Genomic DNA, 14375 nt, shown 5'->3' with positions numbered 1-14375 from the left:
TTTTGTCGTCGGTAGAGTTCACGTCATCGTGGGTTTTTTAAAGACGTTTCAATCAATACATGAATACAGACAGCGATCTCACAGTCACTGCAGTACTATGTCTATGTGCTTATCGTTCCATAATTGTTCGGCAGATTTGTATATGTTAAAAGTGAGGACATGACAATACCGTCGAACAATTAATCAATTACTTAAGGACTTGTGGTGTTCATTCGTGATAAAAAACGAGAGGCATCAGTGACACTCTATATTTAATTCCAACATGGTTTGTACAAAACTTATAAGTTAAACGCACATATTGTTCTATGAATACTCTTTCACCTACGCCCAACTCACACACTCACACACTCACACACTCACTCATACGGTGACCCATAAGGGTCTGTTTTTCCATATTTTGATATTTCACTTACTTTTGATGTTACCTTTTGCAAATTAACACGATTTGTCTTACAAATATGAGGTAAATCATGTGTAAAGAAGATATTGAATCGCTGAAAAGTAAAAACAAAAATGTCAAAAACTAAAATGAAAATGTTAGAAACAAAAGCGAAAATGTCAATAACTAAAATGAAAATACAGAAAACTATGCTAATATTCCCACCGCGGTGATAATATTTTTTTTATATTTTCGTTTTGGTTTTTGACATTTCCATTTTAGTTTTTGACATTTTCGCTTCACATTTCAACGACTCAATAGCTACTTGAAAGTACAGTTTTCGGTTGTTTTTATACATGATTCATCACATATTTGTATGACAAATTGTGTTCATTTGCAAGAGGATACGATAAAAGTAAGTGAAACATCAAAATATTGAAAAAAAGACTTCATGTCCCTTATGGGCCACCGTACACTCATTCATTCATAAGCACTCATATCCCATAGACAAACATGTGTATAACATTCAACGAACCTGGAGATGAGTCAGTCAAAAGGCCACTTAACAAGCTTTGGCGAAACGGTCTAGTTTTGATATTGTGATTATGATATATACACCTATTATACAAAACACATTAACCTAGATAGGATCACGTGACACTAGTGCCAGGGGTACAGGGATCATCAAAGTTCATATACGTCCAGCTCCGGCGGTAGAAATGTTTTTCTTGTTGTCTCCGAATCGCACTGTCCGCCCGGGCGGACCCCGCCACACTGAGCGTGCTGAAGGGCGAACTCAATGAGTTGCTTGAACTACTCAGGGTGAAGTTTCCATCCGCTGTTTGCAAGGCTTTCTCGGCGTTGCTGTTACATGGCAGAAAGTTCACGTCGTAAAAGTCGTCCCACAGCACAAGGTCCTTCTGTGAGCGGACGACTTTTACCAGCATCACGATGGCGAGGATCAGACACATCAGCTGTAACACATAGAAGTTGTATCTCACCATTTCTCCAACCTTCCACATGATGTCGTATTCTGATTTACTGAGACCCTTTCTATTATTTTCTATGTACCCCCGCTAGCAAGTAAAGTACATTTCCAAATTCCCCGATCGAATTGCCGAACTGTTGGCTTTTCATCAACAGACCAAATTTTGTATCTCGAATTATTTAAAAAAGACGCCATTCGGCGTATATTTACGATATTTTCCAGATGGAATAGATCTAGGGGTTTGCTTTTTGTCGATGAATGTGAAAAATGAACGAAGTGGATAAATGCCTAACTGTGGTATTCCTGCCATAACATATCTGCAATATAATTAGGTGCACGGTAAACTAAATTCGTTGTTCACCGGTCCATACTAACATTGAGGGCACATCAACCCATGTTCCCCTCGAGACCGGTGGACAACTTATAATGTCCTCCATCAAGGTCCCGGACCCTCATTAATATCAGTTTAACTTTTATACACGGGTGATGTTAGGGAACGTCTTTTTATAGGAGGCTGGTCTCTGCGCCTTTCATATCTGATACCGGAAGTGACGTGTGTTTCCCAATGATTCCTGGGTAATGTCCGAGGGTAAACACAGCGATGTTCCTAAAAGAAGATATCTTGGCACACCCATGTCATGTTACCCGTCTTATCACCCTAGGCACACCCATGTCATGTTACCCGTCATATCACCCTAGGCACATCCATGTACATCATGTTACCCCTCATATCACCCTAGGCACACCCATGTCATGTTACCCGTCTTATCACCCTAGGCACACCCATGTCATGTTACCCGTCTTATCACCCTAGGCACACCCATGTCATGTTACCCGTCATATCACCCTAGGCACACCCATGTCATGTCATCCATCTGATCACCCTAGGCACACCCTTGTACATCATGTTACCCGTCTTATCACCCTAGGCACACCCATGTCATGTTACCCGTCATATCACCCTAGGCACATCCATGTACATCATGTTACCCGTCATATCACCCTAGGCACACCCATGTCATGTTACCCGTCTTATCACCCTAGACACACCCATGTCATGTTACCCGTCATATCACCCTAGGCACACCCTTGTACATCATGTTACCCGTCTTATCACCCTAGGCACACCCATGTCATGTTACCCGTCATATCACCCTAGGCACATCCATGTACATCATGTTACCCGTTATATCACCCTAGGCACACCCATGTCATGTTACCCGTCATATCACCCTAGGCACACCCATGTCATGTTACCCGTCTTATCACCCTAGGCACACCCATGTCATGTTACCCGTCATATCACCCTAGGCACACCCATGTCATGTTACCCGTCATATCACCCTAGGCACACCCATGTCATGTGATCCATCTGATCACCCTAGGTACACCCATGTACATCATGTTACCCGTCTTATCACCCTAGGCACACCCTTGTCATGTTACCCGTCATATCACCCTAGTCACACCCATGTCATGTTACCCGTCATTTCACCCTAGTCACACCCATGTCATGTTACCCGTCATATCACCCTAGGCACACCCATGTACAACATGTTACCCGTCTTATCACCCTAGACACACCCATGTACGCCACTTTGTTCACTTGTCTCATCACCCTTGTTACTCGAATGTACGTCACGTCAAAAGTAAACACCCGCGATTCTCACCTGGACGATAGCCACGGCCGCCGTTGTACATGCCCATATCACGGTGTTTGCGAACAGCCATTCGTCGATCTTACCCCAACATCCAACCTGAAAACACCCAGCAGCTGTTACAGAAAACACGGCCTATTCACACTATTCACAAGATGAATGTAGGTAATTTCTACCACAGATTGAGGGAGATACGGGTGGACAGTCACTCACTCACTCACTCTCCAGCTTGAAGCTCACACAACCGTTATAGTTGACCAAGCTTCTATTGTACCATGTGAAAGATACACCTTAAGCAGTAATATTTATGTTCACCCTATCATTGTATCACAGCTAAAGCGGGGACACGGGTGGCCAAGTCGTCGAAGATTCGCGATTCGCTGTGCAGAGTTGCGTCCCTTGGGCACGCCAGGAACCTATGACTGTGGGTTCGAATCCCAGTTCGCCCCAAATATGTTTCTAGGTTTGTCAACACCATACCCGTGCTCGTGGAGTTCACCAAAGTGATAAACGTCTGAGACCTGCATCACTTCGGGTGACACGCCGTGATATAACTGGAATACTATTTAAAGCGGCGTTAACCCTAACTAACTCACTCACACACTCACTCACTCATAGCTAAAGCAGTAAAGTAAGCTACACACAGGCTTTAGAATCCAATATGTGTGACGTACTGACTGTGTACGGCGTAAATTGGACTAAGATATTATATAAACAGATGGTAGAGGAAGGTAGGCGCGGGAATTGATCACAGTGTTCAGGTAGACGTCAGGCGAATTGGACTCGGGCATTAAACTCATAGGGGAGACAACTGCTCACGGTGCTGAGACAGAATTCCGACGTATTGGACTCGGATTTAGAACAGATAGGGGAGACAACCACTCACGGTGTTGAGATAGATGTCCGACGTGTTGGTCTGAGATATAAAACTCATAGGGGAGACAACTACTCACGGTGTTGAGATAGATGTCCGACGTGTTGGTCTGAGATGAGAAGCAGCTATGCGGGATCCTCATCACTGTTTCATTGTACTCTGTGTACGAGTACAGCCCGCAACACTGCAACTACACATACAACATCGTATTAGCCCGCAACACTGCAACTACACATACAACATCATCTTAGCCCGCAACACTGCAACTACGCATACAACATCGTCTTAGTGCACAACACTGCAACTACACATACAACATCGTATTAGTGCACAACACTGCAACTACACATACAACATCGTCTTAGTGCACAACACTGCAACTACACATACAACATCGTATTAGTGCACAACACTGCAACTACACATACAACATAGTATTAGTGCACAACACTGCAACTACACATACAACATCGTATTAGTGCACAACACTGCAACTACACATACAACATCGTATTAGTGCACAACACTGCAACTACACATACAACATCGTCTTAGTGCACAACACTGCAACTACACATACAACATAGTATTAGCCCACAACACTGCAACTACACATACAACATCGTATTAGTGCACAACACTGCAACTACATATACAACATCGTATTAGCCCACAACACTGCAACTACACATACAACATAGTATTAGCCCACAACACTGCAACTACACATACAACATCGTATTAGCCCACAACACTGCAACTACATATACAACATCGTATTAGTACACAACAACAATAGCTGATCGAATTATCGACAAATGTTTATCTAAATGTATGAACTATTTTCAAGTTAAATAGACGCTTAACAAATAATTGGTTGAATGGACTATGTCACACGTAACGGATCGTCACAGCGTGTGGCCTGTGACAGGGGTACTGGGATGACCACAAGGAGTGAGTGAGTATTGTATTACACCGCTTTTAGCACTACCCCAGCAAAACCACGCAAGGGGACACCGGAAATTGGCTTCAGAAATTGTACCCATGGGGAATCGAACCCGGGTCTTTGGTGTGACGAGCGAACACTTTTACCACTATGCTACCCCACCGCTCCTTACCACAAGGAAGGGAGGGTTAGAATAGGTCGCTACATGAATCGGCTAGACATTCTCTGCGACTTAGTTAATTGCACGTCATCGTATACCCGTGGCATTGATCGTTGTCTACAATATCCATCACTGGATTGCCAGATCCAGACTCGATTATGTTCAGGCTGGAATATTGCTGAGTGTGGCGTTAAACAACAAACGAAAGACGTGATGGGGAAATTGAACAGTTTTCTAATCTAATATGCATGGTGATCGCCTTAAAGTAGATGAGTAGATATCTATCAATAGTTTGTATGTATCCATGACAACTTACCTCAGCCTGTATCAAGTCCCTTGTGTCGGTGTTGAAGTCTCGCCAAGTGGAGTTCCGATAAACCTGAAGCTGGAAAGTGTGTGACAGTGATTAATAGTGAGTGAGTTGGGTGCTACGCCGCTTTTAGCAATATTCCAGCAATATCACGGCGGGGGAAACCAGAAATGGGCTTCACACATTCTACCCATGTCGGGAATCGAACCCGGGTCTTCAGCGTAACGAGCGAACACTTTAACCACTAGGCTACCCGACCGCCCCGGCAGTGATTAATAAACACATGCTCAGGATATAGTCTGCTCATGATATAGTACAATCGACTCTGCTTTTTGCAGAGATTTCTTATGAATATGGAAAGGGTTTTGTCGATTTTATTTATTACCGCACTCAACAATATTCCAGCTATATGACGGCGGTCTGTAAATAATCGAGTCTGGGTTAGACAATCCAGTGATAAAAATTGTGACTGTTTGATTGGCATTCTAGATGTGGGAAAATAAGTAAGAAAAAAACGTACAATTTTATGGATAACAACTTCTGGTTTATTGCATATAGCGAGGTTTCGATGTAGATTCTTACACCGTTATCAAGCTGGAGTGCTTTCTCAGCTAAATTGTCAGCCACGATACGCACAATCGGGATACGATGACAGGCATTCACACAAGTCACCGAGTCTGACAATCCGATCTATTTGGTCGCCTCTAAGTCCAGTATAGGTTGATGGAGACCTATTCTGACCAGAACCCCCCAGGGGCATCTGCGTCATTGCGTCACTGCGTCATTGCGTCACTTGTGCAAACTTGTCACATGAAATCGACAGTCTTTATATGACTGACTGATCCATGTTTAGTCACCATCTCACCGACCTCTATAAGGCGCTTTTTTCAAAGCTGAATTGTGCGACAGGCTAATTGATCTTGCCTTCACCCACCTGATCCCTTAGAAGATATGCGGCCACAGCGCCCCCTATCTCCACGGCGAGGAAGATCGACAGCAGGGCTATGACCTGTAGGAGCATGAGAAAGTCATTTGGAGTGGATTTTGGGAAAAAACGTTTCTAATTGTTAACCGAAACTCATTCTTGGACTATATGGAAACTATTTCTTACGAACCTCGCGGATACACACATTGAACACACACACACACACACATTGAACACACACACACACACACACACACACACACACACACACACACACACACACACACACACACACACACACACACACACACACACACACACACACACACACACACACACACACACACACACAGACAGACACACACACACACACAAAGACATACATACATACATACATACATACATACATACATACATACATACATACATACATGCAGACAGACACACACACACACACACAGACAGACAGACACACACACACATACAGACAGACAGACACACACACACACACACAGATATATACATTTTGAGGTGAGGTGAATTGGGGGTTTTACGTCTCGTCTAAGACTATTGCAGTTATATAGCGACGTGCTTACACGTGTGTGTGGCTGCTTGTATTAGTCCGGACTGATGCCGATTTAAAGTGCTAGCTCACTGAGATACCATGCCGCAGTTTAACATGAATACGCCACTCAGACACAGTATACTGACTCCGAGCCGACCAGTCCTTGTTTTAGCCCTTTAATGCCGAGCACCAGACAGAGTAACAACAAGTACCATCTTTTAACGTCTTTTGGTATGACGCGGCGGGGGACCGACCCCGGACCTTCCGCTCTCCGGGCGGACGCTCTACCACTAGACCACGGAGGCTGTCTTAATAATTATGGAATCATAACAGCATTCAGAGTATTTTGCATGTGTTTTAGTGGTTATGATTGATCTCAGTATTATCAGAGTGGTGTACATATCGATGAGGCGGGGTTTCATTTTCATCTCACACGGGAACGCTGTGTACGTACTTCCTGAAACTGACAAGACTCACTCACTGTTATTAGGAGGCATTTGTGTTCCTTCAGACCTCCAACACACCCAAGAAACCCTGTGGAGACAAAGTGGTGCAAATTATATAATTCATTCACTTGTTTGTTTGTTCCATCAATATGCCAGCTATATGACGACGGTCTGTAAATAATCGAGTCTGGACCAGGCAATCCAGTGATTGACATCATGAGCATTGATCCACACAACTGGGATATGATGACATGCACCAACCAAGTCAGCGAGCCTGACCACCCGATCTCGTTAGTAGCCTCTTACGACAAGCATGGTTTGTTGGATCTTCACGGATGTATAATTCAGGTAAGTTATACCGTGGTAGGCCGGACACTCGGGCAAGTACGAAATCATTATATACATTATGACAGTACTCTGTAACATACTTTGTTTTTATTGGATATTTGCTGCTCCACGTAATCCACTGTGAACACCTCCTGGACCAATGTTGTAGTTTTACAGACGATAAATAAGTGTAATCAGAGAGAGGTTAAAAGACCACGGATACGCTGATCGGACGTCAACCAAGACCCGTACCCGTGACAACACAAGCACGGTGACCTACACAAGCATATTACCCGTGCTACCTGTTAAGTGAGTTAGGATAACGCCGCTTTGAACAGTGTCTCAGTTCTATCGCTGAGTGTCCGCATATAGCCAGAAGCATTCCAGGTCTACTTGCGTGAATGTCACGAACAGACAATAGGGCCTTGAAGACCAATATTCCCAATCAGGGCTAATCTGGTATTCGAACAAACAGGTCATGAACGCATCACATGTGACGTCATCGATCCATGACTCGAAATGCGCCATTTGTCTCGTGCAGGATAAGCGTGTAAAGTTTGAAATCACGTGCAGTATATCGTGATAAGAATAAAATGACTGATTGTTAGTTTTGGCATTAAGTGGTACACATTGGAAACATCTCTTCTTTACGTATATAATTTTTCTATATGTTTCTCATCTTCCCGAGGCAAGAGCGTAAACTGACTTTAAAAGTCCAGTTTCCACTCTTCCCGAACTTGGATGGAATTCCTGGGCTCGATCGTAGCGCCACCAGTGGCTGTTACGAGTTAAGTCCCTTCTATGCCTCTCCTATGGACCAATCAGATTCCACCTCTCGTATCACTTGCATTTACTTCAAACAAAATGGCGGCGCCCGGTCAAGACGATCTGATCGATAATCAAGTTCTATATTGTGAGGAAATGGGCCTTACATCGCGAAGTGCATCAAATCACGTGAGCACTTGATTAAAAACTTGAAAAGATTTGGAAAATATCTGTTGACAATAAATTTGCTTTGAAAATCCTGCAATCGACCGATATCATCACGACAGTTTACGAACTGGATTTCGATTTCGGTGCGCGATTTTGATTGGACTATGCATAGACTCGTTAGTCCACCCAAAATCTAACTCCATAATACCAATACTTCAGCAAGGGTGGAAACTTGACTTTGATAGTCAGTTCACTCTCTTGCCTCGGGAAGATGTATGTTTCTATGGTTAGCGTTTCTTTTGGCGGTGAGTATACTACATTCACAGATCCACTGCAGGTTGATACCAGATATACACATCGCAATGAGACAGGGGCATGATTATTCGTACCTGTGATAAATATAAAAGCCCCAGCTGCCAGTATCGTGTAGGTGAAGTACTGAAACAAAGGAAGATGTGTTTTATAAATCTGTATCTGCCTCCCCATACCATGAGGCGAGTTGCGTCAAACAGCATTACTGTCAGTCATCTTAAGTGAGAGAGTGGGTTCTTTATGGCACCGCTTTAAACTGTGTTGCAGTTAAAAATATTTGTCTTTCAATTCAGTAGACATAAATGTAACATTGGTACATGTCCTTCCATTTTCTGTCGAATCTATTAATACTACTATTTTTCATTGCAATAATATTTCTATTTGACATACATCTTTCAATTTTTTATGAAGAAAGGAAAGCATAATGGAGTTTTTTAAAGCTTGACTGGTGAATGTAAGTTCTTATGTAGTATTTTTTGTTGTAGCAAAAAAAATATCTTGAATGGTGATATGAATACCATATGCAAGTTAGGTACACTTCAATCTCTAACCAAAATTCTATTACAAAAACGCATTCTACATCTACATGGTATAAGTTTTCAGATTCAGAGATACATAAAGAGCATATATCATCATCCATTAACTTCATTTTCAATCATTCCTTTTTTGGTATTTTGAGCTCTATTTATGAATCTGTACTGGAAATCTATTAGTTTAACATCATTATTATTACAGTTAACCACTTTGGTGAAACCCACGATCATGGGTAAGGTGTTGGTGGACCAGGATTCAGAAATAAAGAGGAAAGGATTCTGGCAGGACAAGGAGACGCAACTCTGCGCGTCGGGTTGCGGCGCCTTACAACCAAGATCCCTCACCGAGTTTTGTCATGTGAAGTGTTCCTTTGTAAGTTCATAGAACCGCGCTGTTCCGAGAGGAATGGCAATACAGGAATGTAATGCAGAAATCACTCATTTTTTACTGATTCCGTGAATACGATCAACCCACCAATCAACTCTACTGCCGGAATCAGCACATTCTAGTGATTTCTCGGACTAAACCATATTTTGGTTGAAACACAATTTATCTTAGACTATAATTTTGCTTAATGACCTATAGTTGCGCCAGTTTTCATAGTCATTCATAAGCACATGTTTATGATAGAGTCTGAATCGTACAATCGAATACGCTATCAGCAGACTTCTTATGAATATGGAAAGGGTTTTGTGGCTTTAAATTATTATTTTTTTAAATGCATGTTCAGATTGTCCAGAGAGTTCCTGGCACAGAATCTACTGCGAAAACAATCACGTGACATCATCATAATGTTTATTTGTTTGTTGTTTAACGCCGCACTCAGCAATGTTATCATAATGATATAATCTGACTTAGACCATGTTATGGTTGAATTTTTTTTATAATTATAATATAATTTTTACATAATGATCTAGAGCTCATTATTATCCGTTTTACTTGTTTAAAAATTAACAATGGTCAGTGGAATCCTGACTCAGAATCGATTGCAAGAACATCTGGCGCCATGATAATGGCTTAAAGTCTCAGGACTTCATTTTGTAATAATCAAACCAGGAAGTGATATCGATTAGGTTCAGGGCTATTCCGATCGAAGCGTCTTGCTCTGAATATTTTGACTTGACCTGTGTTGACGTGACCTGATGCCACCTGTGACAACTTACTGTGGTTCCTTGTGGAAAGCCGGACACCACGGCAGGGTTAGTCGCCAGTGTCCATGAGATATACCCCACCAGGAAACACCCGATCAACTGGAGAAAGAACCAATAATATATATATAGTGTATCTACAGCCTCAAGGGTGTGGTCTGATGATTAGGGGAGTCAATGTGTCTTTACGCTGCAGTCAGTAATATTCAAGTTCTATCTCGGGGCCAATAAAACTGGTGATCGATAGCACAAGCAAAGACAGATGATGCACAGTCAGCCAGGTATCATAGTAACACCTGATACTTCTCGCCCGGTTCTTCTGGCGTATGGGATGTTTTGGATCTGGTCTGAACAGGAGTGGGTGAGTTGGGTTTAACGCTGCTTTTAACAGTATTCCAGTTATATCGCGGCGTGTCAGCTTAATGTGGGAGAAAAGCCAGAAGTGATGCAGATCTCAGACGTTTACCACTTCGGCGAAACCAACGAGCACGGGTATGGTGCTGACAAACCTCGAAACATAATCGGGGCGAACCGGGATTCGAACCCACAATCATAGGTTTCTGGCGTGCCGAAGGGACGCAACTCTGCACAGCGAATCGCGGCGCCTGAGTCGACTGGACCACACGTGCCCCCGTTCTGAATAGGAATCCAAAAGGAATCGAAAAGGAATCCAAAGAGATTCCAAAGGGAGTCCAAAAGGATTAAAAGGGAATCTATTACGATATCTATACTATAAAAATAAGAGGCGACTAACGGGTTCGGGTGGTCGGGCTCGCTGAATTGATTGATGCATGTCATCGTATTCCAAGTGTTTGATCGTTGCTCATGATATCAATCACTGGATTGTATGGTTTAGACTCGATTATTTACAGACCGCCGTCAGGTAGCTTGAATATTGCTGAGTGCGGCGTTGAACGACAAACAAACAAACAAACAAACATACTATAAAAATATTATGTCATAATGTATAATATAATAATGATATCTATGATATAATAAGATATCTATAATACAACAAAATAACGATATCTATAATATAATAATGATATGTATAATATAACATAATAACGATATCTATAATATAATAATGATATCTAATATATAATAATGATATCTACAATATTCGTATTATCTACAATATTTGTAAATGTCATAAGGACCTTACTGTGTATTTCCGGAGCTAAAGGAAAATTGATTTTCTAGAGGGAGACAATACCTGTTCCAGATATCGCCAGACAATTGATGGGTTGTAAAAATATGTTTCATAATCTATTTGTGTTCACATCACGAAAAATCTTTAAAATGTATTCAGTCCAGCATGCCGAGCTGTCGGGTGACATTAGCTAACGTGCGAGAGTAAATGGGCTGTAAACACAGCTTCGTATTTTAACACTGGCAACAACAAACATGACATTTAGTGAGGCAACACAACTCGCGCGTTTTAGTCCGTACTCAGGTGGATGTCAAGTCTGAGTCATGTGCTTATGTAAGATCCCGTCAACATTACTGTCCAATAGAACTCTGTATGTCGACTCGTCGCTCAAAGTAATCAGCTATATGACAGGGGAACAGAGCCCCTCTCGAATACAGTGACACCCATTAGCCCGGATACCCTTATAATGAAAAAACTGTTTTCCGGACGGTTATTATCAGGAATATCTTCATATATAAAACGATATAACTCCGTAACAATAACAATAACACGTTAAACCGGACACTTGTTAAACTGGACATTGAGACTGAGACGTGTATCGTCCGGATTCACGAGGGTTTACATGGTATACCACTGGTAAATGTATAAAGACGTTTTCATTACTCCTTAAAATAGAAAATTGAGCTGATTTTCGTACTATATTATGTACTAGTGTACTATTTCGTCATTAAATATAAAACACACAATGTAATGATTTAATTGAAAGAGACGGGCTGAGGACAGCTTGATGATCTCTACACCAGGGCTATATTTTTAGAACAAAGATTACAAGGATCTGCTTCACAAGCCATCTGGTTCTACGACTGTTGAAAAACTTCATTAAAATATTATGAAATTCGACAAGCATGGTGCTTCGATCTATTTGTGATACGGGGAGGGCACCAGCCCATGCTAGAACTCACCTGGGCGGAAACATGATTGAGACACAAGTTTACATATACAAGATAATCCTTATTCGGAGACCCATAACACAAAGCATCTTGTAACACGTCAACCGAAAATATTACGGTCCAATTTAACGTTCATTGATCGTTTGCAATAAGACGTTTTTCATTCAGGCGTGAAAGGTTGAAAATTACAGGAAATATTCCCATGCCCTGTGATAAACGTGTTCATGCATGACGACCGCGATTAATCTAATTTACCGACAGGGAACCTCAACCTGCACGAACTAGTCTTCTCCAGAGAACGTACGTTGCTTAACTCACCCAAAATATACAGTTGAAAAGTATGAACCATGGCTTGAGACATCCTGTGGCCGCCATGGCGGTCTACCTCGCATAGCTAGCTCCAAACACTGTCTCGTTGTCCCAGACCGAGCTCCAAGCGCTTTAAGTTGTCGCAGAGCTCCAAGCACCGTGTGTCGTGATTGTCCCAGGACCCAAGAGTTGTCCCAGTGTGTACACCTGTCCTCTATGCCAATGTATCAACGCCCGTGTTATGCAGGCCTACATTACCGCACCTGTATCTCAATGACAGGGCTACATCTTGACTCGGGACGACATGCCAAGTCGGGGGGTGATTGTCGTCGACACCGCTGCGGGAGACCGGTTGAACGGGACACAGCTACGAGCTGTATAATGAAGGTGATTTTGTATAGAATCTATTCACTCACACTGCTAAACCAGTTTTGTTCAATACTGCATACGTACGTACAGTGCGACGAATTGTGAAGCATTTGCATGTTGTTGTCAAATGTTTATGTAGAGATCGTGTGGGTGTTGTTAAAACGCTTATAGTTATTTTTATGATTGAGCAAATGTTTGATATGAGCACTGCGGGTATTGAACTGTGCTGTGTCATGCCAGTGTTGGTGAGCATGTTAAACGGGTTTATCCTGTGCATGACACACGACGTATTGCGACCTTGGGATTGAGTGGGTGCGTTAGATATTTACCCTTATTCAACAGTATTGTCAATTTGACAGATGACCAATACCGGTGTATCAGGTCGGGTTCGAACCAGGTCCACACGATCAACACCCACAATATACCGAGGCCACGAGAGGGCAATGTCTGTTTGTTTGTCTGTTGTTTAACGCCGAACTCCAGCTATATGACGGCGCTGTGTAAATCATCGAGTCTGGACCAGACAATCCATTGATTGATCTCATGATCATCGATCCACGCATTTGGGATACGATGACATGCATCAACGAAGTCAGCGAGTCTGACCACCCGATCCCGTTAGTCGCCTCTTACAACAAACATAGTCGCCTTTTACGGCAAGCATGGATCGCTGAAGACCTATTCTACCCCGAGATCTTGATAGGACAATGCAAAGTGGCAGTTGTAAGCTGTTGTAACAATTAAAATAGAGCAGGCTTCAACTTCAGGTTCAGTGAGACGTCTCGTTAAAGATGCTGGTGATCCGGCAGTAGAATAGAAGACAATGCATAACAAAAGGATCGATGAGACACATGATGTCCATTCGTCACCACTCGCCCCTTTCCGTAACCTGCAATTCGGCTTGTCCCGGAATAACACGAGTTGGTCACGAATGACATGATGTCGTTAACCTTTCACGAGAACACCCGAGTCCGATGCCCCATGGAGGTACTCTATGTGAACCCCGGTGTCTTCCCCCGTCATGTTGGTGGTTTATTATAGGTGAGGTGAAATGGGGTTTTACCTCGCGTCTAAGAATATTGCTCTTAT

At 42.6% G+C, this 14375-nt stretch overlaps 1 protein-coding gene across 1 annotated transcript; it reads right to left on the bottom strand.

The window, feature by feature from the left end:
• Positions 1-245: 245 nt before the first annotated feature.
• Positions 246-13241, bottom strand: LOC139479178 (CD63 antigen-like). The gene is made up of 9 exons (XM_071261984.1): positions 12927-13241; positions 10521-10607; positions 8901-8949; positions 7287-7339; positions 6250-6324; positions 5322-5390; positions 3979-4089; positions 3038-3124; positions 246-1353 (listed from the first exon to the last, which is right to left on the bottom strand). Exons 1-9 carry the CDS (start codon positions 12981-12983, stop codon positions 1030-1032), a joined length of 912 nt encoding a protein of 303 aa, XP_071118085.1. The 5' UTR covers positions 12984-13241; the 3' UTR covers positions 246-1029.
• Between the last annotated feature and the right edge of the window lie 1134 nt (positions 13242-14375).

Source organism: Haliotis cracherodii, unplaced genomic scaffold, assembly GCF_022045235.1.
Source record: "Haliotis cracherodii isolate W230 unplaced genomic scaffold, xgHalCrac1.p SCAF_4, whole genome shotgun sequence".
Classification (NCBI taxonomy): Eukaryota; Metazoa; Mollusca; class Gastropoda; order Lepetellida; family Haliotidae; genus Haliotis; species Haliotis cracherodii.
The sequence above is the reverse complement of the archived record's forward strand: the minus strand, read 5'-3'. Positions and strand labels throughout refer to the sequence as shown.